The sequence below is a fragment of the Peromyscus leucopus genome, chromosome 2 (assembly GCF_004664715.2).
Source record: "Peromyscus leucopus breed LL Stock chromosome 2, UCI_PerLeu_2.1, whole genome shotgun sequence".
Classification (NCBI taxonomy): Eukaryota; Metazoa; Chordata; class Mammalia; order Rodentia; family Cricetidae; genus Peromyscus; species Peromyscus leucopus.
Window position 1 is genome coordinate 73,711,378 of NC_051064.1, and position 26,031 is coordinate 73,737,408.

Consider the following 26,031-nt stretch of genomic DNA (forward strand, 5'->3'; position numbering starts at 1 on the left):
TGGATTAGATGATAGCAAGTTAGGCATCTCAGTCTCAACATTATCATGGATGAACTGATTGCTGAAATTTTTTTTCATGATTTAATATTTTGATGAATATCATTATCATTTATTTTTAATACCATTTTCAGCTAAAATACCCAATTTTCATTCATATTTTGGACCAACGGGGCAAAGATGGGTTCTTCCATTTGGCTTCAGGAGAATTTGAAGAGATTTATGGATTTCAAGATGTTGTGGGGTTTTGTTTGTTTGTTTTTTGTTTTTGTTTTTGTGTTTGTTTGTTTGTTTGTGGGTTTTTTTTTTTTTTTGGTCAAAATCTGTGTTTGTACATACTTTTTTTGGAGTCCAAACTTTTCATCAGCCCCAAAGAGTGACTTAAATGCTGAGATGCAGGGAGCATCCCAGGTCATCCCCCGAAGGCTGTTCTCAGCACGAGAGTTAGAGCACTGGAAAGGATCTGTGAAAATGAGAATGTTGATGCCGAGATGTCAAATCAGACTGAGCAATTGCACTTTCCGTCATCCGCACCCATGCTGGAGTAAATAGAATTGGGGCTTTTATTCCTCTGAGGAGGAATTAGTGTATCCCTTAGAAATATAATCTACAACTTTGTTTATTCAAACCCTGTTCTCTGGATTTCTCTGAGCTTTTAAGTAGGCAAAGTCACTTCTATTGTTGCCTGAAATGTTCCTGCTGGTATCATTCACTTTGGATTTTATTTATTAATTTTGTCCAGCCCATTCTGTCCTTCTATCACTTCTTAAGTTCTTCCTACTAGTTCCCCATCACTCCTTCTTCCTTCACCCCATCCCTCCATCCTTCCTTTCATGAGTCTGTGTAATCATTCATTTACCAGGCTTTGGGCTAAGAACTGGAACATGAATTAGATGACTCCAGTTCTAGTTATTATGCTACTGTGAATTCCTTTAAAAAAACTTTAAAAATTCCCCCAAACATTCCACTGAACCTTGCACTTCCATACAATACAGTTTGAAAACCACTTACTTCAGAGTTAAAGTATGCTGTCTGCATAGCTATACAAGGAAGTATTTCTTGGAGTTTGAAACTGTACTGCCAGGCGTGTTTTATTATTATTATTATTATTATTATTATTATTATTATTATTACTATTATTATTATTATCAACACTGATATTTTTGGTCAGTCCTCCTTTTGATTTTCAGGTCAGCAGGTGGTGGAAAGCTGATAGAGAATAGGAAATGGAACTCAGCTAACAGGGAAAACACCTTTGTAGGTGGAGACAAGACAGACAGCTATCAATAACTTGGTTTCTGGGACCTTCCATGTCCATAGCCTCCCAGCCCTGCCCCCTACTCAGGGACTCTGAGCCTCTGTGATCGCTGAGCATCCCTGAACATAGCAGGCAGCAAGAAACCCTCACGGAGTGAAGCTGTTGGCATTTCTGAAGTATTTTCAACATGTACTATCATATTCCCGTTCACCTTGTAAAACAAGCATTCTCATTTAATACAGTGATGTCTTTGTATTCCCAACAACAAACACATGGTTTTGAGGCTTTGGGGCACAACCTGCCTTTTTCTGTAACTCTCACCCCTGCCCCTACTCCTTCCTCCCTTACAAAGTTTTGTGTCAGCAGAAATATCTGTTTACAAACAAAGGCTCCAAGAGAACAGTATCAGCAGCTCCAACAAGTCTCTAAAACGAAACAAAGAAACATGCCACTGATTCCTGAGTCCTGTGTCACCCACAGCAGGTTTCCTCAGAGGAATCCTGTCTTTCCATCTGTCTGCATGTTGCACTTTCTTTGACTCCTTCCATTTTCCCAGTAAAACCATGAAAAGTCTGGTCTAAGAGATAGTCAGATGCTGGCCCGGTCTTTTGGAGAGCTGGGCAGTGAAATCCAGACAGGGATTTGTTTGTAATGGTAAAGACCAACCTAAACCATGCGGTTTACATGTTGACACCTGAAGCAGAAGCTGGCAGAAGAAGGGTCATTAGATGGGTAGGTATGATGGTTCTATGAAGAACAAGGGTCTCTCAGGTCTTAAGCAGCCAAGAGAATGCTTTATCTACTCTCTTGGATTCAACTCTGCTATGAATCCCTCTTACTTATTCATAGTAACCGAAATAGCTGATATATGTGATATATAGTGTAAGACAAGTCCTGTTTTAAGTGTTTTGCCTATGTTTTACTTCTCACAAGGGTCTCTGAAGTGGGTAACAATAGCATCCCAGTTTGTCAAGTGAGGGATGAAGAACTTTAAGTGATTTCCCTGAAATGTACAACTAATCTGTGGTAGAATCAGTTCCTCAGGGTCAGTATTATAACTGTACTCCATCACAGATGCCCTAACCCCAGATCTGAATGGCTCAGCATGACGTTCCACTTGCTGTCTAGACTTTGTATCCTACCAGTAGCTTGTAGTGAACACACTGAGACTAGTCAACCTCAGCACCTTGAAACTTCTGGGGTAGCAATTCCTTGGAGAGCTTTCCTGTGTACTGTAGAATGCTCACCAGCATGTCCAGCCCTCACCTGCTAGGTTCAGAGCAGGTACCACCTGCTGCACAGCTGTGATAACCAGAAATGGAAGTATCCATTCCCAAACACCCCACAGAGGGCAAAATCTCTATCGCTTGAGACTGATAGACTTTAGAGTCATCAGAATTGCCTGATATTCTTGGAACACAAATTCCCATTTCAGTGTCTTTTCACATTAACTTTTTCCTTGACCTTATGGCATCCCTGGCTTTCTGCCCATCAGTCTTCTACATTCTATAGCCTATTGTACTCTCAGTCTCTTTTAAGCCAGACAGGAAATACTGTATCTGAGGAACTAATCTATTTATTTTTATGCTTAAAAAAAAAAAGCCAATTTTAAATTTTTGATTTAACCCCCCTCAAAAAGGAATCTTAAACTTAAAAACTTAATCTGTTTCACATATCTGACATTTTATTGCCTTTACTATATGCAGGAGGCCAAGCTAATCACTGAGGGTCTTAAGTCAAAGGAGACAAACCTGTGTAGATGGATCAGCTGGGCCGGAATGGGTCTTAGATTAACTCTGCACCCTCCTGCACTCTTATAGACAGGAATCCAAGAGATGGGGAGCTGAAATTCAAACCCTTCAACTAGTCACCAGGCTCAAAGATGATCTGCTCATTCTCCATTCAGTGGTACATAATACAAATTCTGAATCCAGATAGATGTCTAAATGTCACTTAAGTGTTTTAAAAAAGCCTTAATGAACTTGTTTTGAGTCTAGTCATAACTAACAATTTTGTAATAGATGTCAAAACAGCAGAAAATTAGCATCCAGTTAAAAATCCCATCAATCCTCTCCAAAATTTTGATTACACTCCACTCTCATCATTAACAGTCTGCATTGCTCCAAATTGCCATTGCCATGAAGTCCTAGGACACTGATCCTGGCTCTCTGCTCTGTCATTGTGGGGAAAAAAAATGTGCCACATTAATCCTAGCTAATTGTTCCTTATTTTTTTGGACTCTCTTCTTGAAAAACCCCAGAGATACTCAAATGTCTGGAAGAATCTCAGACCTCCCTGCTTGCCAAGCTCAGCCCTTTGCCACCTAGCCTCAGGCAGCCCTCAACACTTGACTTCCTTCCACCCCCCATGCATTCTCAATTCTGTCATGTGTAGATGTCTTTTTCATCTCCAGGGTTACTGGCAGGTTACAGATCTCATCCATGCTCATCCTATCCCTCTACTTGAAAGTATCTCATCCCACCTTGTTCCCATACCAAGTCTGCATCTCATCAAGGTTTAACCCTTTGAGATTTATTTAGGGATCTTGTCAGAAGCAAACTCCCTCTTTACTTGTGCCATCAGGTTAACCCTGACAGAACAGTGCTATTGAAGAGTTCTGAGCCTCAACTCTGAACTCAGACCCGGCGGGGTTGAAGCCTGCCTCCACCACTTACCTTCCAGTTCCTCAAACTTGAGCCCATTGTTTTTCCCATCTATAAAATGAAAGCACTTACAGTATTTCCTGGCCTAGATTACCATGCAGTTTCCCTGTAGTAATCCATGCAGAGAGCCTAGCCCATGCCTGGCACAGCAAACCTAGGCCAGCCCCTGCCTTCACGGCCCTCCTGGACCAGGAGAAAACCTTTGGATGACACAGCCCTGTGGAAGGGAGCTCTGGCCTGCCTGGCCTCAGCCTGTTCTCATCTCTTCTTGCCATCTCTCTTCCTGACAGGCTCACCCATCTCTGTAGGCCAAGATGAGATGACATCAGAGCCTAGAGCCTTTGTCTCCAGAGATCAGCCCACACTGTCTGAATGTGCTTTTACATAACAGGCTAGAGACCTATGTCAGGAATGGAACTTGCATCATCCCACTCGCCCATCCCTTTTACCTCCTCAAGGTGACTGCAGGTGTTCAGCAGTCCCCTCCCAACACTGACTACAGATGAAGAACCAAGACCCAGAATTAAAAATGAGGTCAACTCATCTTTTAGGCATGAATGACATGATACCTAAAGGCATACACAACCTATGGAGGTTCACAAAAATAGTTTATTTTAAAAATCAGAATTGTAAATAATAATGGAAATATAATGATATGATGTGTGTGTGTTTGACAATGAAATCTTAGCATATAAATATATATCTCTACCTAAAGACCTCCTGAACCAAAAACAAAACCCAAACTACATCTCACAAGAATCTATGTTGTAAGTATGGATGAGAAAGGCTTTGCCAAAGATCCACAGCACATTAACAGCAAACCAGAACCCAGGTTTTCTTTTATTGTCTTCAAGTCATAAAGGTTTTCCTTGTATTTCCAAGGAAAGCCATGAAAAATTACTTCACTATAGTCTGCTGATAAAGTGCACACCAAGAGAGTTATGTACCTAAGTTGTGTTACTATTTTCAACAATCAATTTTAAAGACTATGTTGTCAACCTCTCATTCTATAGACAGAAAACCTGTAGACCAGGACGGAAGAGGCTTCTGCACTGGTATAAGGACACTCATGGCTATCTCTAATCTAAGGTTCTCCATACAGGATTGGAAAGACCCAAATCTGGTTTTCCGATAAGCATATTCATCATTCATTTGCTCATCTATTCACCATAGTGAATTATGCCCTAGGCACCATGTGGAGGGCTCTAGATGCAGAGTGGTGATACACATGCATTGCGTGCTCTTGTGAACTCATAGTGCAGTTCTAGAGATGATATCTGAAACAGATCACAGGATTAGCACTGATCATTGCTATGGAGAAGTAAGACAAAAACCAAAGAACATAGCAGCAAAGACTCAGGAGTGAGAGAATCCACCCAGTGGTACTTTGTATAATAGAAAGCAGACCAAGTGCTCATAGCTGCTGCAGAAAGATGCCCAAGGTCTAAGGTTGGCTACATCTGTGACAGAAGATAAAAGATAGCAGGTGCTCTCATATGTGCATATACTGGTCGTGTAGACTCATGACAAATGAAAGTCTAGTGGAAGAAATAATACTGTTTAGTTGTCTAGATCAGAAGGACATAAAACAGAGAAAATAGAGCAATGTTTCTAGCTAAAGGGAACAGTGTGGACCAAAGAGAGGGACATAATAAGAGTCTGCCTGCACCATCAGAAATAAGATGAGGCCAATGCTTTTATGCAAACCGAAGGATGGTGCTAATGTGAGGGAATCAGAAAAAGGCTTGCATGTTTTGTAGAATTGTGGAAAATATGACATTATGAATATGAATCTAACAATTCTCTACGGATTATATCACAATGAGAGTAAAGTACCAGAGCATAGGCTAGTTAAGAAAGAACTAATAATGGCAAAGATAACATATTAAGAATTAACTACATGCTTCCTCATGCCCAATGTCACTAACCCTATACAGTCAGTAACAGTATGATTACTTTTCAAAATAAGAACAGAAAAATTCACATAAGTGTTACAATGTTCCTAAATCTCAAGGTATATGGTGGCAGAACTGAGATCTGGAATCATCACTCAGCCCCATCTTAGAAAAAAATGAGCTTCATTGTGTCTTGTGGACTTTCAAGCCTGCAGTTAGAACATTGTGTCCATATAACTACATATAGATCATTCTTCCAATGGGAATGTGTAGAGTACCTGCTAGTCACTATTGTATTGTATAATAATATAGGATGTATCATTTCAAACTTCAAATGTACAGAGAGAGAGAGAGAATGAAAGAGAGAGAGAGAGAGAGAGAGAGAGAGAGAGAGAGAGAGAGAGAGAGAGAGAGAGAGAGAGAGAGAAGGAACATCCAAGAAAAGCTAAACTATTATCAGAGTAAAACTGGGAGAAAAATCTCCATTTTAGGATGGCTTTCCTCCCACAACAATTCAGTGGAGAATCATTTTCTTGGTGTATGTGATATTTAGAATATAATGTTAATGGTGTTATCATTGATATGTCTATTTGGTTTTGTTTGTATGGACATATGAAATTGGCTCCTGAGCATATTAGCTACATCTATGTCTTCTCTTTTCGCCAGTTCCCATCCCTTTTTTGTGGTCTCCCTATGTGCATTTGTTCTTTCATGCCCTCACATACACAGAGGATGATGCTTAGTTCTTGAGTACTTATTTGACACCAAACACTTTAAGTGTTCTATGAACAGTGTCTTATTTCAGCCCTCTAACCAGAGTTGCATTGAAGTCATATCAAAGTCAGGGATTCGCAGATCTGTGTTTGCTCCCAAATAGAGCTTTTAATCACTGGACAATCCACTGTGCTATCACTCAAGCAAACACCCTCATGTGCTCTCATTGATTTCCTCTGTGATGCATGCATGCATATCAGCATCAGTCAGTTCTTTCTACTTGCCAGTCTTTGTCCTGAGTCTGAGGTCATCAAGAGTTTGCACCATGGAGCTACCTTTGCCCTGTGTTCATTTGCTGAAATGATCCTACCTGGACCAATGTAGAATCTCCAAAACAGAAAGAACCCCTCTTTGTTTCTGAAAAGCTTCTTGTCTAGTTCAGTGGATGATATCTACTGTGTTTAAACTAGAATGTGCATGCATACCTCGCTCTTCAAATTTAATCTCTATTCCTTTAGATTTATATAAACCAGTGCATAAATATGGTTAACACTTAACGGTGAAAAGGAAGATGGTGCTGATATCAGTGAGAATGTTCCTAGTCACTAAGAAAAGTGTCTGGAGGCAGTATACACAAACAGAGGGCATCTGTGTGCTGACTTGGGTTTTAGGATTCAGGTTCTGGTTCTGTTCATCACAAATTGTATGACATCAGACAATTCGTACCACCATTGGATCCGCACTTTTCTCGTTCATATAAAATAAATTATCTCCATTTTGTCTTCTTCAGAGAATGTTGAGAAAAGTAAATGAAATAAGTGAGATGCTTCAGAGACTTCAATCTTAAAGAAACTTCATATTCTTCTGTGTTATTATAACTACCAGGACATATAATCAGAGTGTGGAAATTTAAAAATTACAAGAAAAAATAAAAATTTCAACCGATTGTTAGAGAATTCTTATGTTATCCATAGAACATGTAGTACATGAGTTAAGTCCTAGTCATTAAATGTCAAATGACCTTGATCATCACTGCAACCATCTTGAAACTCAATTTCCTCACTGATGGAGGGACAGTAGAACTTACCTCATGGAGCAGTAATAATTGTTCAAGAAGAGACATATTGAAAGCTTCTGGTCATGTACATTGTACATCATAATTAGTGGCCATATTTATTTCTAGGTATACATAGATATGACTAGAATTAGCAAGATTCTGGAGATATTATGAATAGAACATTTAATAGTAAAAGAATTTCCTAATTGCATTTTATCACCTTTGTTTGTATCTATTTTGCATCAATATATGGACCAGCTGGATCAGTAGGAATCATCTCATCTTAGCTAGAGGGTTCTTTCTGTTCCTTGTCATGCCCCATGCTCCAAATATCTAGCCATGGTCTGACACAATGGACATTACAAGAATATATGATGAATGAACTGTTGAACAAATTCATACATCAGATGAAACTTAGAGATGTTAATTTGTGAAATTGTAGACATCACAGACAATACTAATCAACAACCTCAGACATCTCTAAGTCTGACTGGGGATAAACGGCACTCAATAGCTATGAGAGGTGAGAGGTCCTAGAAATCAGAACATGGATCACTGGGTTGAAAGAAAAAGGGTTACTTAGGATCTGTCTAGGACAGTACTGAGGCATCTTGATGGTGTATAGGCCTCTTTGGGTGCTAGGGAATTCTTTGATTCTAGAAATGCAAAGGGTCACTTGTTAAGATGTTGTACAGGTGATTTAGTGTGGCACTGAGTGGTAAATGGGTTAATGATATAAAAACTAGTAAGGCAATCTCCCTCATCACTCTCCATGATACCACAGTGAAGAGTGAAGAAGGGGCTGCCATGAGAGATGAGGGCTGCAGGAACCATCTGTCCTTGACCGTTTCCTCAGAAATGGTACTGTCCCCCGGGCATGAGTGAGTACAGAGAGAAGTTTCTCACGATATCGAGATGAACAGAGGTAGAGCCTCCATGTCTCCATGATCGAACCATTGCCAACACCAGCCAGTATGTGGTTTAAGCTGTGCAGCCTTTGAGGGTGAATGAAATGAAAATGCACCCCACCCTCAGCTCCCACTCTTCTTCCTTCTCTTTCCTCCGGCCTTCTTCCACCCTCCTCCATTTCTTTTCTAAGTGGATATATATTACTTTCATTCACAGTGTGTGACAAAGAGGACAATGACTTGTTACTCTGTCACAGACAATAGTGACAGAAAGAAACAGAGCAGAAGAGAACAGAAGGGAAGCATAATCCAATTCCCAGGGAAAAAAGCTTTACTTTGAATATCAATAAACCATGTAGCCACATTTATTGCATGCTACGCAAGTGCAGATTTTCAGTCTCAGTCCATTCTATGCTGGGTGTGAAGTACTTGTTATACCACTTTACATATGAGGAAACTTGAAGGAGCGGGAGTGGGGGTGGAGGGCAAGATGAAGGGAGGTGTTGCCTGAGGCTACACTGCTAACAAGGAGCAGAGCTGAGGTTCGAACAGACCAGTCTGACGACACTACAGATGTTTTAGCACTTATTATGTTGCCAGTGGCTGTGTGCCAAGTCCTGACAAGTTCGTTATCTCCTTAGTTCCTTCTATAACTGTCAAAGGAAGATGGGTTATTCCCACTCTATAGATGAGTACTAAAGCGAGGGAGGTGTCTTCTAGAATTCCTGAGTTGCTTCACTGGAAAAACTGAAATCAGATTTGTTGGTCTGTTAAACCCTGTACTTCTTCCTCTGTCTCTGTCTCTGTCTGTTCTCTCTCTCTCTCTCTCTCTCTCTCTCTCTCTCTCTCTCTCTCTCTCTCTCTCTCTCTCTCTCTCTCTCTCTCTCTCTCTCTCTCTCTCTCTCTGTGTGTGTGTGTGTGTGTGTGTGTGTGTGTGTGTGTGTGTACCTTAGTCAGTGTTCTATTGGTATGAAGAGATTCTATGACAAAGGCAACTCTTATAAAGGAAAGCTTTTCATCGGGGCTTGCTTGCATTTTCAGATGTCTTGTCCATTGTCATCATGGCAGGAAGTATGGCAATATGCAGGCAGACATGATGAACAAGAGTAGCTGAGAGATACATCTGGATCCACAGGCAGCAGAGAGGAAGACACTGGGCCTGACTTGAGCATTTGAAACCCCCAAGCCCACCCCCAGTGACACACTTCCTCCAATAAGGACACTCTCCAACAAGACCATACCTCCTAATCTCTGTCAATTAGTGCCATTCCCTAATGATGAAGCATTCAAATCTATGAGCCTATGGAGGCCATTCTTATTCAAACCAACACACACTCATGTATGTGTGGGGGTGTGATATGAGCGTATGTTTTTGTGCAGGTGTACATAATCATATGCTAGTACACATGTGTGAAGGTACATGCAAAGGCCAGAGGATGATGTCTTCCTTACCAGCCCTCCACTTTGTGTATTGAGTCAAGGTCTCTTGCTAAACCTGAAATTCACCATTTCAGTTAGACTGGCTGGTCAGCATGCTCTAGAGATTTGTCCATCCCCATGCACCCTCCCTCCCGGTACTATGGTTCAGATGGACACTTCTCATGCCAGGTTTTACATGGACACTGGGGATCCAAACTCAGGTCCTCATATTTATTCATGGAACACTATATCCACTGAGTCCATCACTCCAGCCCCAAACACTGACCTATCTTTCTTTCTTTCTTCCTTTCTTTCTTTTTTCTTTTTTTCTTTTTTTCTTTTTTTCTTTCTTTCTCTCTGTCTCTGTCTCTGTCTCTGTCTCTCTCTCTCTCTCTCTCTCTCTCTCTCTCTCTCTCTCTCTTTCTTTGTACAGGCTGATTTTAGGAGTAAAGGATTCAGGCTGAAAGGTCAAGGGTAGAGGAAATTTTGAGTTTTATTTGAGCTTCCAGAAGCACTTTGTCAGTCCAAATCTATCACATAGGCCCGTGCATAAAGAATTTTAAGTCTTAGATGTACTCTTCTCATATTTGCTTCACATCTAGATTGTTTAAAGTAGTTTTCAAGGAAGTATGTATTCACTCATCTCCTTTACCATTCCAAAGATACCCGTGAAGCAAGGGAACTGTACAGGATTAAAAACTTTCATCCCTAGAGGACAGGTGGAAGAACTCAGATTCAGAGAGCTTCATTTAAGGTCATACCATTTAATGAAATTGGTAAGCTGGTTCATGTGGTCATGAGACACTCAAAAATGGTTTCTAGCATAAAAAAAAAAAAGAATCTGGCAGGAAAGCATACGCAGGTGACATTGTCTATGCCAATCTGACTGCTTCCTGCAACCCTGCTTCCATTAGAACGCATACATGACTGACTCATAGAAAACTTCACCTGAGCAAGTCTTGACCATGTGACTGAAGTTACATTTGGTGTTTTTTCTTCTCTGACACCAAGAGACAAAAATGCCCTTTGGTACCATGCCAGCTTTCTCTGAATGTCTGGTGGTTCTGAATCCTTCAGGTCATTTTGGGGTCCTCTCCTGAATAAACCTAGTGCAGGGAGCATGGGTATACTTAACCCAAATCTGTCTGTTTTAATTCCTCTCCTCTGGAGAGATAAAAGCTTTCCATAGGATTGCTCTGTCAAGCATTGCTCTATGGTTCTGATACTAGCAATTAAATAATGGAAAACAAAACAAAACAAAGGAGGACCAGTGTCAACCTTTGGCTTTTAATTTTTTTTTAGCATCCTTTAAGAAACCAGATTGTTGACCTAAATTCTCTCTGTCATTCCTACATCCTCTTACCTCTGCTTGTTTTTCCTGTTAGATTCCCATAGATCGCGGGTATTATAACATGGGAGACTTGCATCTGCCTCTCCTACTTATGACCTTAAATTTCCCACAGTAGATCATCATGCTGGAGTATCTGAAAAATTATGATCCTAGAATCCAGAGTCTAGGAAATTAGAGGGACCCTTATCTGCTGTGGCCCTCCTGTCGGGAGAGGGGTGAGAAGGCTCAGAAAATAAATGACTTAACCCGTGACATACAGCAGAGCAGAGCACAGTGGGGCACATATGCTGAGGGTGATTCCCATGCAGGGAAGTATCCTGGCATCCATTTTAGCCTCAGATTCAGATAGACAGGAGTCAAAATGCTGTCACTCTCAGACCCTAGCATGGATTCTTGGGATACCACTTATGGTCTTATGGCACCTATGGCATGTTAATAAAGATTTTACAGAATCATATGCGCTTAACATAGAGATTGTCACATAGAGGTTTTCAAAACCTGTTATTATCATTATTTATTTGCAACTGCTATTTTTTTTAACAGGGAGAAATATCCCGAGTAGACTTTTTCTTTTTCTTATATGGATACTCCCCAAAGGAGAAAAATGAATAAACAATATTAGCTGAGTATGCAGTACCATGGCTGGCTAATTCTCCTCCCTAGCCAGTGGCAAATGTAAGTGCTAACATCATACCGTGTTAAGGATCCAAGAAGAGAACAGTGTAGAAAAATTGAGACAGCGCTGGGGTCACCCCCAGCTATGGAGGAATGGAACTGGACACTCTGGCGCTTAAATTCCAATAATTGCTATTGCTTAGATCTATGTGATTTGGGAAGGGGACTTAACTTCTCTGAACCTCAGCTTTTCTCACTGGTAAATACATAGCAGCTATTGAACAAGGCTGGCATGAACATCGTATGAAATACTGTGCTGTTGAAGCAGCTACCCATGTGCCCAGTGCGAAGCAGGTGCTTCGGGAAAGTCAGCCCTCACAGAAGCACAGAAGCTTGCCTTTTTCTGCGCATGGAGACTACAGCACCCATCTTTGGCTTCTCCTAGTAGACCGTGCTCTGCTCGAAATAGGAAGAGAGGAATTTGGGACACTATGTCATAGCAAGAGAAGGATTGTGAACTGAGTACAAGGTAGTGGGAGATGGACAAGAGTTTAGAAAATCCCAGTGGGAGTGTTTGGAAAGCATGCTGAATGATCGTGCAATGGTCTGCTATGGCTTCTTTGGCAGGGGCTCAGAGCCTTCATGACTGAAACAGCATGCATTTCCTTTATTACAATCCTGAAGACTACAAGTCTGAAATGTAAGTCTGCCTGGGGTTATTTCCTCTCTCCAGCTTTTAGCTGGCTGTCCTCTGTGTCTCTGTGTAGCCTTTCCTCCGCGCACATATGTTCCCCCAATGTCTTCTCCTATGAACACCAGCCATTGGACTTGACCTTATGATGACACAGCTGCTATATGCTTACCTCTTTAAAGACCCTGCAACCAAACACAGTCGTTCTCTGAACTTCTAGGTGAGGTGACTTCAACATTTACATCTTAAGGTGTCACAAATAGTCAGTTTAAAACAAATGAGAAGATGAGAGGCAGTCAAATTATGAGAGAAACCTCCAAAGGAAAAAAAAAATCAAGTGTAGACATGGAAGCTGAGACAACCCTGGGTCTGAAATGAACATGCAGAGAGGCTGGCAATGGAAGTCTGGAAACTGGAAGACAAGCTCAAGAAAACATACCAGACTTTAAATCGACAGATGCCTGTGCAGATGTTAAATCCCAATAGAATGGGATAAACACAACAGATTGTTAGAAGTAGAGAACTGCTTTCTGATTCTAGTTTTAGGTCTAGGCAAAAGAGTGGCACAAGGCTCAGCCTTCTGGCTTGCTTTTCAGCTCAGCTTGCTGGTGCTGGCAATGTAGAGTTTGTACAAGTATTCTTGGAGGAGGCCAGGCCTTAAGACAATCTACAATAAAATGTTTGATGTTTGGCACTTGGTGAAGTGACATGATTACAAACCTGGGCCTCAGAATCCCATAGGTCTAAATTCAGCACTGTTGCCCTAAACTTCCTGTTCTTGAGCCTCAGTTTACTCTGAAGAGTGTACAGCGTGGATACTGACAGCTTTATGGAGAAGGTTAAATGAGAGACTTAACGTATAGCCCTTGATATTCAATAATTCCTGCATAAGAGTAACATGTTTATCAGAGAAAAGAGAAATAGAGATGTACACCCCCTAGAGTAGAATCTTTAAAATGATTTGTAAAAGGTGTCCCATATCCCAGAGCATTCTCCAAAGTCAAGGCTTTAGAGCATTCTTTGCAGGTCTCCTGCTTTCAGGCTTCCCTGCCAGGTGTGAGTGTAAGTGGAGAGGTGAGCATATGGAAGGGTGAGAAGGGATCGGTGAGATGGTTCAGCTGGTAAAGGCACTTGCTGCTCAAGGCTGACCCCGTGAGTCTGATTCCTGAACCCTCATGAGGATGGAGGGAGAGAAGCAACTTCACAAAGTTGTCCTCAGACGTCCACATGTGAAGCAGAGCACACGTGTGCCTCCACATATTAAGAAATAAAATAAAATGGAAGCAGAGGTATGATGAGATTCTAGAACATCTGAAGCCCTTTGCATATCAAAATTAGCTGCATATAGACCAGGGCATATAAAATGGCAGCAGACTAATATTCTGGTGACCAGTTCCTTAAGAGGAGGCCAAGGATGGGCCCTCTCCTGGAGTTGTGACTCATTCTCTGTCCCTCTAAGCAATGTTTCCAGGTACCTCACTGGCCTGCCAAAGGACTCTTGAAGTCACTTTCATCGTCTGGATTTGTAGGCTTATAACATTAAGCAGGTGTATGCTTATTATATGTAGATTATATGCAGAATTGTATTTGGCCTTCTGCCTTGTCATACAGGGATATGTCCACTGAGACTATCCTCTAACTCCACACAGATGGCTAGCTTAAGACAGACTTTCACATTTTTTTAAAACTATGTCTCTATCTCACTAAAAAATGTGAGAAAGGATAGTGTGGAGTTATGTGAGGACTCCTGGGTTCTCCAGAAGACTGTTTTGTGCCCTGCAAAAAGTGACCCAGAAGAGAGGGAATCTAAGCATGAAAGGATTGAGAATGACGTAAGGCATCCAGTTCAAATCAACATGCACTTTTGAGTACTGTCTGCATATAAGGGACCATTCTAATAGTGAACCAAAGGGCTCTTAAAATGTAGCAGAGGATCATTTCATCTCAACACCTGCCCCCCATTTACAGAAAAGGGGAATAAGCCCCAGCAGCATAAAGAGAGTGCTATGACTCATCCCAGAGAAGGTTACCTGGCACACCAAGCCAGATCCCTAGTGCCAAGGCTTGGTTCTGGGCTGTTATATGGTGATATATGTTATATGCTTCCCATCCAGTCTCTTGGAAGGTGACTCCAATTAAGGTAATTTTTCACATAGACATTGACTCCCATCCCTGTATCTGTACCTTATTCCTAGGAAGCTCAGTGATTTCCTTTCAACAACTTACACTCCAGGTAAATATTTCCATCTGAACTTCTGAAGGCCCTGCTTCAAGGCTCTCACTTCTTTTAATACCGTTCCTCTTGGAGCCACTGAAAACCACTCTTTGCCCTTCCTCCCTGCCTCTAGAGGCCAGCCACCTCTTCCTATACACCTCTCTATGGCAGCATCAGGTAGCCTGGACCAGATTCCCAGCCCCAAGAAGGTGCTGAACTGAGGCAACCCTACAGATGCATAAACATTTTACTTCACTAACAAAGCAGGCTTCTTCCCAAAAGCAACAGTAAAAGCAGAGACCAAGAGCTCTTGGCAAAATAAAAGGGGAACAAGGGAGAGAGAATGAGATTGCATCCTGTTTCCTATTCGATGAAACTTGGTTTTCTTTTTATAGAGTACTAAGGGAGGAATTAAGTGAATGCGAGGGAGATACTGAGATATGGGGCAAGGGGACACACATGGGATGGCTTTAGGAACCTCGGATCCCACTGACATTCTAAGTGGACAGCAAGACATGAGCTCTGGAGCAATTCTTTCCAAATGTGAAAACAGTTCTTTGTCTTTGGAGCGAGTCAGTGGGGAACTAACTCTTAATATTGTCTAGGTTGGTGAAAATATAGGATTTCTAAGAGGTTGTTGAGCCTTCATGATCTATCTTAACATATCAGGCAAGATGATTTCAAGGGACCTCCTTTCTCTGTCCACTTTGTATTTTGTTTCCACTTATTTCCTACTCTTATTTGTAATTTACTCCCAGTCCCTTCAGCATCTTAAAAACCAACTCTTGTTTGGATAGCCTGTGTATATCAAGGATATTATATCCATTTTGTCTTTCAAGTAGGACAGCATATTTAAAAAGAGATACAGATGAGGGAGTCAGGGTCCACAGAGATGAAGTGATTTTGTCCCAGACATATGGCCTGTAATTTCTGTCATCATGAGTCAAAACAGGTTACTCTGGGCCCAAAGATCCTCCCTCTTCCTTCACAGTAGAAACACATCTGTCCTCTGACTTTCTTTGTCCTTTAGAAACTGAGACATAAATTAGTGCCTTCAATCCTGTGTGTCTTTAAAACCCCTTCCCTTTTTCAAACTCCGTTTTGAATTATATATGCCTGTGCTCATTCAGGGGATGCATCCTGAGCACCTACTGTAACAAGTGGCTAGACAGGTTACAGACATAAGCAAACTGGTCACTACCCTCAAGAACCATCCAGTCTAGTAGAGAAGAGACAAGGAGATGGATACAGGCAGCTCCAAAGTGAGAGATCCCACGTTGTTTTCTTAAAGCAAAATGAATCCAGTAGAGAGAATTCTACTCTCTCTGTGATCCCTACTCACAGAGCTACCAGGAAGTGCCCCCTTGAAAGAAGTGCTTTGTGTGTCAGTCACTAGGAAGCCTGTAATAAATAAAATCAGCCATGGACTGACTGAGTGATACAAAATTTCATTCAAATAAGAACCAGAGGCACTTATTACCCTGCCAATGTCACCCAGACTGTAGAAGTGGAATGACTGTGTTAGGGTACTCTGTCCACTGCCTGCAAAGGTTTCGAGTGGGAAGAAAGAAGTGGGTGGGCTTAGATCCTCTGCCAAAATGCTGGCCATGTCAGATGCTAACATAGACATTTGCACAGATGCTAATGTCCCAGTGCCCACAAAGGGAAAAAAAGACTGTGTGGGCCTCTATTGATTTTGCTGGATACTCTCTATGTTCATTTGATGAGTATTAATGGCAGATGCACAGTCAGAGTTACGGTGACCGCACCTATTCTCCAGGGAGAGTAGGGACTGTCCTTCCAAAATGAGCATCCTTTATTCATTCTTGTTTCCTTTTCTTTCTCCTCTCACCTGGCTTCATACAGCATCTGGCATTTAAAATACACATGTAATTAGAAAATCCTCTTCATCATCCAGAAGCTTTGCCTGTGCCAAGGTACAGTGGGTATACTGCAGAAAGGCTGGGGGATGGGAAACTGGTGAGTACAAAGACAATCAGAAAGATGGAGAATCTGTTGAGCAGCTAGCTTATTGGAGTTTCCAGATCTCTAGAAAGGGATGTCTGTCTTTAAATGTCCTTAAAGATCAACTAAAACTCATGATAACTACCTCCAACTTCCCTTGGTAGATGATGAAATCCAAATCCTTGGTAATGTTAGTGTTGGGAATGTTATGCAACTTGCATATGAGACAGTTAATTCCAAGGTCATATAGAGCTAGGATCCACTTACCAACCAGCTGAACTCATACCCATCTTTTCACTTCCTTTAATTTCCATGTTCACCATTGCTTAAATGAGAAATTTAATATCACTGCTGTGGATGTTATGTATTAAATAAGCTAATGCATATGAAGACTTTAGCATGATGCCTTGACTGTTATACAGACTTAGACTTTATACTTGATTACAGTTAAAAGGACATATACGCATGTGTGAGGGGACACACACACACACACACACACACACACACACACACACACTACAGAGAAGAGAATGTTAGATAAAGAGCATTTGGTTCTTGGGAGATTTCTAAGTGATCCTGCATAACTCCATAAATGTCAATTGTTCTCTGTGTCTCAGTTTTCTCACTACTGCCAGAGTTGAAGGAGTTGGAGGCTGTGATCTTCAGAAATCTTTCCAGTTCAGCTATTCACTGTCTGCCTTCTTTTTAGAATCCATGCTGGGGCTAGCTAAGACTCATAGGAGAGAGAGAAGCACTGGCTTTCTAGCCCTTGACTTTTACTTTTCTAGGGCAATCTTTCCCACAATTCCATAGTATAGATCATTCAATGACAGCTAATGGCAGTTGTACACTCAAAACTATGGTGATGGCCCTAGAGGCAGTCCTTCTAAGTGAGAATCTTCCTTATCATCCCCACTGATTTTCTATCACCCTTTACGTTACCCTTCACTTAAAATCATCTCTTCAATTAAAAAGATACTTTCCCAGACAACAGCTTTGTAAAATCAATGATTTTTTGGTTTTATTATCATTGGTATTTTTGGTTTGGGGTTTTGTTTTTTTTTTTAATTTTTGAATGATGAAATACTCATTCTTCTAACAGAAACATTCCGACATACTCCATATTCAAAATAACAAAAGTAAAACCTTCACTTGCCATACAGTATTGACAAATGCAACTTCCTTGCCCTGTTAGTTCCTCTCTCCCTTACCTTACACTTGGGGTGGTCCCAGAGGCTATGGGTGTCACAGAACTTTTTGAGAACAACTATTTTAAATTATTCTGATATCAATTTTATCAGAGAAAAAATAACTTACTTGCATCTACTTCCATGCTTTATTTATTCATCTTTCTCTTTTGGGATCACATAGGGCTGTATGACAAATGTTCTTATACCTCTCGAGATCGAGGATGGGTCGTGGGCATTCACACCATCAGTGATCAAGGCAACAGAGACCCACGCTACTTTTTCTCCTTGAAGACAGACCGGGCCAGGAAAGTGACCACCATCGATGCCCATCGCAGCTACCTCCCAGGCCAGTGGGTATACCTAGCTGCTACCTACGATGGGCGACTGATGAAGCTCTATATGAACGGTGCCCAGGTGGCGACCTCTGGAGAGCAAGTTGGTGGCATATTCAGCCCACTGACGCAGAAATGTAAAGTGCTCATGTTGGGGGGCAGTGCTCAAAATCACAACTTCCGGGGCTACATTGAGCACTTCAGTCTATGGAAGGTAGCCAGGACACAGCGAGAGATACTGTCTGACATGGAAACCCATGGCCTCCACACCCCTCTACCTCAGCTCCTCCTCCAGGAGAACTGGGACAATGTGAAGCGCACTTGGTCCTCCATGAAGGATGGCAACAGCCCCCGCGTGGAATTCAGCAATGCCCATAGCTTCCTGTTGGACACTAGTTTAGAGCCGCCTCTTTGTGGCCAGACGCTATGTGACAACACAGAAGTCATCTCCAGTTATAACCAGCTCCCAAGTTTCCGTCGACCCAAGGTGGTGCGCTATCGCGTGGTCAACATCCATGATGACGACCATAAGAACCCGACTGTGAGCCAGCAGCAGATTGACTTTCAGCACCAGCAGCTGGCTGAGGCCTTCCAACACTATAACATCTCCTGGGAGCTGGAGGTGCTGGAGATAAACAGCTCTTCTCTGCGTCACCGCCTCATCCTAGCCAACTGTGACATCAGCAAAATCGGCGATGAAAAGTGCGACCCTGAATGCAACCATACACTGACTGGCCATGATGGTGGGGACTGCCGCCAGCTGCGCTATCCCGCGTTCATGAAGAAGCAGCAGAACGGTGTTTGTGACATGGACTGCAACTACGAAAGGTTTAATTTCGATGGTGGAGAGTGCTGTGACCCAGACATCACGGATGTCACTAAGACATGCTTTGATCCTGACTCTCCACACAGGTAAGATGTTCCTGGGCAGATGTCTGGTTGAGAACTGACGGTTATGTTCCTGTTTCATAGATAAGACACCTCGCCTAAGTTTCCTAAAGGTTTGTGACATTTTTCCAATTCATGCAGCAGGCTTGTGATCAAGACAAGTCTAATAATAAGGTGATCAAGGGGACTATATACATGTGTAGTCCTTTACAAGACCACATACTGAGTGCTTACTATTGACCATGAAGGATTCAAAACTCTGTCCTCTCAAGGAGCTCAGGGTTTAAATTGGGCATCATGCACTGCATGCAAATAGCTGTTGTACTATATATGGTAGTGTTGGTTATATCTGTGCCAACCAATCCAGTACTTTAGGCCATAGGCTACTATTAAAATTTAACTCAGTTAAGAGTCAATAGAACTACTTCTGTTTATTTTATAATTTTATTTATTATTTTACATTTACATTTTTATTTATTACTTTTATTTTATTTATAAGTAAATAAAGCCAGTAGTACCTGATGATTCAAGCCTATAATCTCAACTACTTATAAAATAGAGACAGGAAGATTTTAAGTTCAAGGACTGATTGGGTTACAGAATGAGATCAGGGTCAGTCTAGGCAAACGTGTAAGATCTTATATCAAAATAAAAAAGAGGGGTAGGTTTATAGCTCAGTGGTAGAACATTTTCCTAGCTAGTATGAAGTTCTAGATTCAGTCTTTAGCAAAACACACACACACACACACACACACACACACACACACACACATACACACACACTCACTCACTCACACACACATGCTCACACACGTATACATACATGCATGCTGGACAAAATGATACAGAAATCTTCCACAGTCTGTGGGTACTGAGCTGGTATACCTAAGGTCAGTTAGGAGCAGACATCTTGGGTTCAGATCCCAATTCCTCCCTCTGTGACCTCTTAGAGGCTCTTCGTGCATCTGTAAAATGGAAGTGATGACTTTTCAAGTTTGCAGAGGTCAGAGAGAAGGTATACAAAATGCCATCTCTTCACCAGTGGCCAGTACATTACTAGCTCTTAATAAATATGTTTATCTAAGGAAAGGGGGAGTGGTATTCAGGGAGTACCACTCAAGTCATGTGCCTGGAGCCTTGAATGTATCCCGAGGAGTTCTTAGGGACAGGTAGAATTCCACCAAGGTCTTCAAAAGCAGGCATAATGGGAAGCACAACCAAGGAACTCCAGAAAGCTAACATGCAATTTGAGAGCTATGGATAATAAATATACATTGTACTTAGTAATCATGCTAAACAAACAAACAAACTAACAAACAAAAACAAGTTTGTAGTTTTTCTAGCCACAACCAAAATGGTAGCTATTTGAAATAATGGATATGATTGTTATTTTCACTATGGTAACCTCTTTTCTATCTGTTTATATCTTATCACAACATGTTTTAAACCTTAAATACACAAAACAATAATATTTTCAACACCACCATAAAGAATAGAAGGTGCTGGAGAGATGGCTTGATGGATAAGCATGCTTGTTTTGAAAGCAGAATGACCTGAGTTCAAATCCCCAGCATTCATGTGGATGTCACACATAGTCGTGCATGCCTGTAATGCTTGCCATGGAGGGCAGAGACAAGCAAGTTCAGGGAGCTCTCTAGTCAGGCAGCCCAGTGAAATGGTAAGCTTCTGGATCAGTGAGAGAGAGGGTGTCAAAAAACAGGGGGGACGGTAATGGAGTAAAAGACTAGACATTATCCCTGGTTTCTGCTTTTGCACACACACATATATGCACACGCACATACACACAAAGAATAGATATACAAAGAGTAGATATAATTTTAACATCGATCAAATATTGGATTAGGGAAGAAACAAAGACATTTCAGGAAGAGGCAATTTTCCTTGTATTATTGCTGAGGAAAGCAGGAAGAAAGGAGGTCTGCTGCCCAAGAACTGCCCTGGCTGTTGACTATGACCTGCAATCCCAACACACAACACAAAACCAGAGGGTGACTTTCAGTTCATATGGGACCTTGAGTGTGAAGTCAGGGAAAGGACCAACAACTACTTTCCTGTTTTTCTCAGGTTTATGGGAAACTTTTCCATTCTGTCCAACACACAGGACCCTGGACTTGCTGACAGCTTCAGCACGTTTGCCGACCTCGGCAGGTTTTCTGCTGACATTTCTCTGTCTCTCTCAAAAGAGCAAGGGCCTCCCTGCATAGGCAAAAATACCTATGTACAGAGAAATGAAGATTCTGGCAGCAGAACGCCATGCCTGGAAGCAGCTTGGAGAGCAGGACAGTTCAGTCTGCTCATGTGGGAAGGGCTCATGGACTCTCACTTGTTACAGACTTGTGCAGCATACAAGGAGAGATTTAGTGTATGGCTAGTTCCTTCTGGTCACTCCTGCTCACATTTGAGCCCTGACATTGAATTTGACAAAGGGAGATTAGATGGGAGCTAGTATGTTCATTTGAGTGTTGGAAAATAGTGGAATTTACAGAGAGCAATATGCATGATTCAGTAGCATCATCAGGGAAATGGAAAATGCAGGCTTTATGTGATCAGTGTAAAGTGTTCTACTATTTCATGCCAGGCTGACATGAAATACCTATGTTCAAAGGCAGAGTCCATAGGAAGAAGAAGAAGGATAGCTGAAAGTCACCCACATGTCAATTCAAATAACCGTTCTCAATTCATGTGACAGATCTTTATTCAGCATCTGCCAAAGGTTGAGAAGGCAGGTATCCAAACCTTTTTTTTGTTTAAAGAAATTCCAGATTCAGAAAGATGAAGTGAAACATTTAAAGTGATCCTGCTAAAGTGTGGAAGGCTTGGATTCAAACCTGGGCGTTTTAACTCTAAAACTATTGAGTGGGACTATCTTTAAATCCGAGGGACAATTAGGTAGCATTGAAAATCAGGAGTAATAATAGGCAGGGTAGTTTTACAAAGCTTTAGGAGAAGTGTGGTCATTATAATTGAGTCAGAACCAAAAGCAACTGGCCTTTTCAGAGTCCAACGCTACTGTACAGGGACCACAGGGCCTCAGGTCCCAGATAACTCCAACTCAGCAGGCCACACTGGCAGATTCCAAAGGCCTCCTCTTTTCTCATCACGAGACTGCATGCTCCAAATGTCTGTGCACGGGCATATGCCAGCAGTGTGACCACTGAGCCTGGGTCTGCCGGTTTGCTGCCTGGGAAAGCTGTGTGCCCAGGGTGAGCCCCACCAGGCCCCGGGTCTGCTGCTTTGCTGCCTGGGAAAGCTGTGTGCCCAGGGTGAGCCCCACCAGGCCCTGTGCCATCCTGACTAAGCTGAGGTTATTGGGTTCTGTCTGAATCAGCTCCCTTGAGTGCAGAGAGAAACCTGTGGAAGGGTTCAGAGAAATACTCTGAACAAATGAGAGGGAGAAGGGAGGGAAGGGACAAAGAAGAAAAGAGAGAAAGAATAAATAAACAAAAGCCGGGAGGCAATTGGAGCAGAAGCCATGAAGCTCAGGTTGACATTGTTTAGGTGAGTTCTAAGGAAGAGCTGCCAAAAAACAAAACCAAAAAATCCTCATCCAGAATATTTTCTCTCTCTCTCTCTCTCTCTCTCTCTCTCTCTCTCTCTCTCTCTCTCTCTTTCTCTCTCTCTCCCATTTCCTCCTCCTTCTCTCCCCATCTATCTCTATTTCTGTATGTTTATTATTACTAGTTTTCTCTCTCTCTGACTATTTTAAAACTTAAATTTATTTGATTAGTGCATGTGGGTGGGTGGGGGTGGGGTGGGTGGGGGTGTGTTTACCATATGTGTATGTGCCTACAGAATCCAGAAGTGGGCATCAAATTCCCTGTAATTAAAAGTGCAGGCAATTGTAAGCCGTCTTCCATGGATGCTAGGAATTGAACTCAGCTCATTTCTAAGAGCAGGTGCTCTTAACTACTGGACCAATTTTCTTCCTCTCTATTTTAATACACTAATTATTTCCTTGAAATTTTCACATTTCATACAATGTGTTATGAACATATTCACTATCCATTCATCCCTTTAACTTCTCCCAGACCCATCCCCTACTCCTTCCCAACTTTCTTTCTTTCTTTTTTTAATCCAGAGTCCAGTTTGTGCTGGCCATGTACTCAAAGATTTGCTGACATTCACTGGAATGTGGTGTTGACCTAGCAAGAGCCATACCCTTAAAGAAAATTGGCTCTCTCTTCCCTGAAGTTTAATCAACTGTGAATGGCTCCCCAGCTATGGAGGCAACCATAGCTACTATGAGTTCATGAATACAGCAGTCCTATCATGCTCCTAGGACAGTTTCACTCTGGTCTTCCTTGGCTTCTGGCCTTACAATCTTCCCCTCCTCTTCTATGATGATCCCTGAACCTTAGAGAGGGGGTGTGATAGAGAGCTCTTATTCATGGCCGAACCTTCCATGGACAATCATTTGTACTCTGGCCAATTATGAGTTTCTGTGTTCGATTCCTTGCAATGCACAAAGAAACTTCTCTGATGAGGTTCTAGAGCTGCACAAATCTAAGGGTAGGGAGATATTGATTTGAGAATTGTTTGATACTGTGTCCATTTAGCAAAACAGTAATTGTAGGTTCATCCCTATGGCCTATGAGCTCCACAGCCATGAGTTCTTGGGCATGGTTATAATAGCACTCTGGCATTTTATCCTGTAGAGTGGGCTTTAAATTCAATCAGAAAGTGGTTGGTTTCTCCCCTATCATGCATACCACTGTTACACACCCACGGTCATATCTTGCCATACTGGTTGCTCACAGAGTTCACAACTACGTAAGATGGTTGAAGAATATTCCTTCTATCAGCTATAATAACACCTTTTGGCACTGTGGAAGCTAGCTTTAAGTCACTGTTCTCAATCTATAACAAAAGGGAAGATTATTTCACACATGGCACAAACTAATACCTGTGCAACAAGCAGAATTCATGACTTGAAATGATAGCGAAATGCCTCTCAAATTATAGGGCAATTACAGAGATGTCTCACAGTTTCCAAGTAATAGCTTTTTATTTCTATACTTTGGGTCCCATTCCACGTCCTTGTTTGAAACAGTCTGCCTTGACTGGCAGTGTTTCATCATGCAGACCATTTGTTTAGCATTTCCTTCATTCCTTCCTATATAAAAATAAAATTTGCCAATAATAACTCTTAGAAAATTGCCAGTTTTTATCAGAGAAGTATGAGCTTTGGACAGATTGAAACTCTTGAAGCCTTTGGTCCCTTTCTTACATGATCTCAGGAAGGTATATGTTATAGGAATTCACTTACTTACAACAAAGGAGATATAGAGGACATCAAAATGATATCAACTATCTAACATGGCAGCATCCTCAGAGACTGTTGAGCCTAACCCCTGAATGACCCACAAAAGAAAAATGGTCAAGGCTTGGAGTCCATTCATTAGTGGTAAAGCCTAGGAAGAAGGACTCCTGATTCCTGACCTAGCTTCTCAGTATCTCCCTAATGCTCTCATCAGCCATCAAGATATGCCACCTGCCATCTCACATTCTGTCCTTGTAACCTTATTGCCATTCTCTCAAGAGCGTGAGGCTAAAAAGTAATAGAATAGTGAGTTTGTAAGCGAGTTGAATGGTAGCTTACTCTTTCTATGGTTGCATCAAAGTAATCAGGGGAGTACTGACATTGTGTTTTCTCAGTAAGACTAAATGATAATGACAGCCTACTAACGATGTTGAGAAAGGAGGTCAGGATAGTGACGATCTATGTAATATAACCAATGTAAGACACTTGACCTTGAGGAGAGCATTTTCATATGACCAGAACCACATGACCGTGATACCTGCATTTAAAATTCTATGCAGGCCTATCCTGTGCCAAAGGGATCAGAGATAGTCTATGAGATTTTGAAGTCATGGCTGGGACAGAATGCTGTCAGGAGCAGCTTGGAAATGAGATGATGCCATCTCTAGTTGTCATGGTCCTTCTAGCAAAGTCCCAACTCACAGGGAAGTAGATTTCCCATCAGCACAGGTGTGTATGTTGGCACTGATAACCATGTGCAGGCTGAGATTAAAAGCATGACAGAGAAGGTGACCTTGCTAGTCTTAGAGTAAATCCTGAATAGTCCAACATTTTCCTGAGGTCTTACTTCAAGTCATGTTCGGGAACCACATGGGAACTGTTTCTCTTTAGTCTAACAGTTATTTGTTGGGTGTATCTGCTTCTGTCTGTCTTCTTGTTATTCATCAGTTGAAGATGTTCTTCATCATCAAAGGATACTGCCTCATGGGAAAGTCATATACAAGCATCCCATATGATATGTGACTTAAAATATAGATACTTATTCTGTGTGGGAAAAAATAAGGCAGATAGCTGGGAGAACCATGATTTCATCAAGTATCCAGGAATAGCCATACTCTGGAGAGGTAACAGTCAGGGTCCTGGTAGGAAACAGATGGTACATTCAAACAGAATAATTAAGGGGAGTTAAAGGAGGGGTGATTTTGAAGCAACAACTACTTACAATGCTGTGTACAGTATTTAAGAAGACAAACAACCTTAGCTCTTCACCCCAGGGTTATCAAACATCAACAGAGATTTTTCACCTTTCTTCTATAGGGATAAGATGAGTGGGCAGTTGTGGTACCTACAAAGTAGGGCTGGATGGAAAGGTGTAGATGTAGGAGCAGCACAGGAAGGGTAAGGACTTAGCTCTGAGCTCTGACCTCTTGGCTTTCTCTTTTACATTGGTTCTGTGTTTCTTATTTAATAAGACAGTTGGTTACATCTACAGAGAAAGGGTTTTCTAGCTCTGGCTATGACTTTTAGAAAAATGAAAGCAGCCTCGTGACCAGAGAAGTAAACTAGAGAAATAAAAAAAAAAAATCTATGTT

At 41.7% G+C, this 26,031-nt stretch overlaps 1 protein-coding gene across 1 annotated transcript in view; it reads left to right on the forward strand.

The window, feature by feature from the left end:
• The window catches only part of Pappa (pappalysin 1), a 252,295-nt gene that overhangs the window by 24,037 nt on the left and 202,227 nt on the right, over positions 1-26,031 (forward strand). Inside the window, 1 exon segment of the mRNA XM_037202665.1 lies at positions 18,120-19,182. Within this exon segment, the coding sequence (XP_037058560.1) occupies positions 18,120-19,182 (1,063 nt within the window).